This window comes from Fukomys damarensis, unplaced genomic scaffold (genome assembly GCF_012274545.1).
Source record: "Fukomys damarensis isolate Sample0158 unplaced genomic scaffold, DMR_v1.0_HiC HiC_scaffold_73920, whole genome shotgun sequence".
NCBI lineage: Eukaryota > Metazoa > Chordata > Mammalia > Rodentia > Bathyergidae > Fukomys > Fukomys damarensis.
The window spans coordinates 6,791-9,953 of NW_022974832.1; the positions used below are offsets into that span (position 1 = coordinate 6,791).

General features: G+C 39.3%; 1 protein-coding gene across 1 annotated transcript in view; it reads right to left on the bottom strand.

Annotated features, from left to right (window-relative positions):
• The window catches only part of LOC117283227 (major facilitator superfamily domain-containing protein 1-like), a 7,462-nt gene extending 6,249 nt beyond the window's left edge, over positions 1–1,213 (bottom strand). Inside the window, exon 1 of the mRNA XM_033760719.1 lies at positions 1,034–1,213. Within this exon, the coding sequence (XP_033616610.1) occupies positions 1,034–1,199 (166 nt within the window). The 5' untranslated portion in view covers positions 1,200–1,213. The remainder of the gene's footprint in view (positions 1–1,033) is intronic.
• Positions 1,214–3,163: the final 1,950 nt, after the last annotated feature.

The following is a 3,163-nucleotide window of genomic DNA, read 5'->3' on the forward strand; positions in this document are numbered from 1 at the left end:
ATATATATATATATACGCACACATATATATATACTTTAAGGAATTTATATATATATATACATATATACACATCTACATACATACATATATATAGATGTGTATATATATCACATCTTGATTTTTTTACTGCCCTTCTCTCCTTCCCCAGATTCCCTCCCCATCTCTACAGTCTACCTATTTCCTACCATCTCTTTTATTCTTCTCTTTATATTTTGGATTTTTCATATAAAAGAAACCATATATTTAACCTATATTTATTTTATTTATAGCTACATTACGGTCTCAAGATCCATCATCTTCCTACAAATGACTCAAATTTATCCTTCTTTATGGCTGAGTAGTAACCCATTGTGTATCATAATATATATATATATATAGTAGCATAAAATTCTTAAAACACCAAGTCTCTAAGCTTGCTAATTAGAGGTTCTGCCTAGCCTCCTGAAAAAACACCTTTCATACCAAACAATATTAGCATTAGTGGTTGATAAAGGAATTTAAAATGGCAACAGAGAGAAAACATGTTTTAAAACTCAGCTCAAGAAATTGCTCAGTCATCAGGGTTTTGTAAGCAAAATCTACCAGTCAAGCCTACCACAACTTCAGTGCCATTGCTTTGTCTAAACTACCAGCAAGGCACACTGCCAAAGAGGGAGTGAAATATAAACGACTGCTAAGGGAATCATACATTCATTCATATAGGGGGAGGGGGAGTTAATGACCTCTGAATTTCTTCTGAGCACCATATGCCAAGAGAGATCTTGAAGATCTAGTTTTCTTCATATCTGTGTCCCCACAGAGAGCTGCTGGACACAGGAACAGGACAAGTCGTCCAGCTCGGTGCCTTGGCCCCAAGCACTGGCACCATGGACTGGCCAGGGTGGAGCCATACAAAGAGGAAAGAGAAGGCACGAGCTGAAGTCAGAAGTCCTGCAGAGGGCGGCTGGCATCCACCAGCTCTGCGGGGACCTGGCCCGGGTTGTTGGGAATTCCTCGCTCATCGTCCTGCCCCCCCACACACCCGCCGGCTCACCGAAGCCAAAAAAGCACATCAGTAGCAGCACCAAAAGCCGGTGCGCCAGGCGAGTGGGGTCGCGGAGGGCCGACAGAGCCCGGGAGGCGGCGGGGATTCCACTGCGGGCTTCATCGGGGCCGCCTGCCAGCAGCGCCCGCGCTTCCTCCTCCTCCTCCTCCTCCATCAGTCTCCACAGATGCAGGCAAACTCTGCACCAGCAGGAAGCCAAGGGGCAGGTGCCTCTTGGAGATTGCAGTCACGGGGTGGTGGCGCTCCAGTCACGTGGGGCCATACTCACGTGACATGGCGGAAGTAACTGAAGGTTGCTAAGGGAGAAGTTACAAGCAACGGCTTCTGGAGAGCTGAACTCCTCCGGCTCCTCTCCCAGCCTGGCACCCTAGGTAATCTATATTTTCTCAAGTAAGTCTTTCTAGATTTACATTTACATTTTCTAGATTTACATTCAATATTCAATGTTTTTAGGTCTTTCTAATGTTCTAACCATTCTCATTATAGTTTTAAGTATACTAAAATATAGTAACAATTTAAATCAAATTTAAATTTTATTTTAATACTAATATTCAGTTATTTGTATTTTAATTTAAAAGTAAAATTGTTGAAATTCATAATGAAAGTCATATTCATCTTCTATTTTCACAATCTATTTTGAGTAATGTTTCATCAGAATAAAAGGTTTAAACTATTATTTTAGAAAAAGGAATTCTACTGAAGTAGGTTTGATAAATTATTCTTATGCAATAAGATGGAAGCAACGATATCTTGCCCTTTCTTTAATTGTAAACTTTGTAATTTTATAATCTAAACCTACATTGACTATTTCACATTAAGTAACATGTTGGAGAAAGTGTTAGCTCAGGAACACATTATGATAAGGAAGGCATGAAAGAATAGGAGTTGTCATCCATGGTTATTGCTGTTATGGAAGTTAGATTACTTAATTTCCATGACACCATAAACTGGCAGTCCCGAGTTAATATCTGGTCTTTGGAAATTGACCATAGAGCTTATGCAGTAGGGTTAAACAGGAGGATGATGAGGTGAATAGGGATGCTAGCCACAGAAGAAGCATCCGAGCCAGGCGTAGTGGTGCATGCCTGTAATCCCAGCATTCCAGAGGCTGAGGCAGAAGGATCGCTTGCTGTGAGTTCAAGACCAGCCTGGGCTACATAAGTATTTCCAGGTCAGTCTCAACTATGTAGTGAGACCCTGTCTCAAAAACAAAACAAAACAAAACAAAAAAGCAGGAGCATCCCACTACAGGAACACCACTGTGAGATGATTCAGATTCAGATCATGATTGAGTGTAATTGGGTCAGGAAGTCTATTGGGTAGAATAAAACGATATCCAGACAGGTGAGTGAAAACCAGATCATCTGTAGGAAAAGGGGAACAAAATATAGGAATGGGAATATTATCCTAACCGAAAAAACAGCTTCCTACCTCTCTTTCTTGAAGGTAAGCCGATGAAAACACCAGGCCAGCATGGAGTATGAGGGAAAGCAAGGCACTTACTAACAGTTGATACCTAAGTACATATTCTCTTTATTTTTCTATTTAATGTAGGTGATGCTCATCCATTTGATGATGAGTGGCAAAATGAGATTATGAAATACAAACAAGGGAGACAATGGCACAATCTAGAAAACACTAGAATGCAAAGTGTCGGTCATGAGAATTTTGGAACCAGAGAACTTAAAAGAAGATAAAAGTTATAGAAACGTTATGTTACGTAACATCTCTGTGAAGGTTATACATATTTAATGTGTATTAGATATTTTGGAAAAATTTTGCAAAAGCTTTAGCTTCCCTTGGAGTAGCTAGGGAAAATAAATGTGTTGAAAAATATGTTAAAATAATGGATCATTATACATTTCGTACCATTGTGGAATTATAAATTAATTTGGCTCTTTGATTAAAAAATGGAAAATAATAAGTATTCCTATTGAAATTATACTCCAGAGAGACACAGCCTAGCCAGGCCTTAAAACAGAAATCTGTTCCAGGATATCAGAAACTGGAGGGTTACAACAGAAGGTAGAGACCATTACAGAAACATGGATAAGTGGGTATCAAGTAAATCAGAAGTCTGTGCAGAATTTCATGTGCTCATATCTTTTTTTTTTTTTT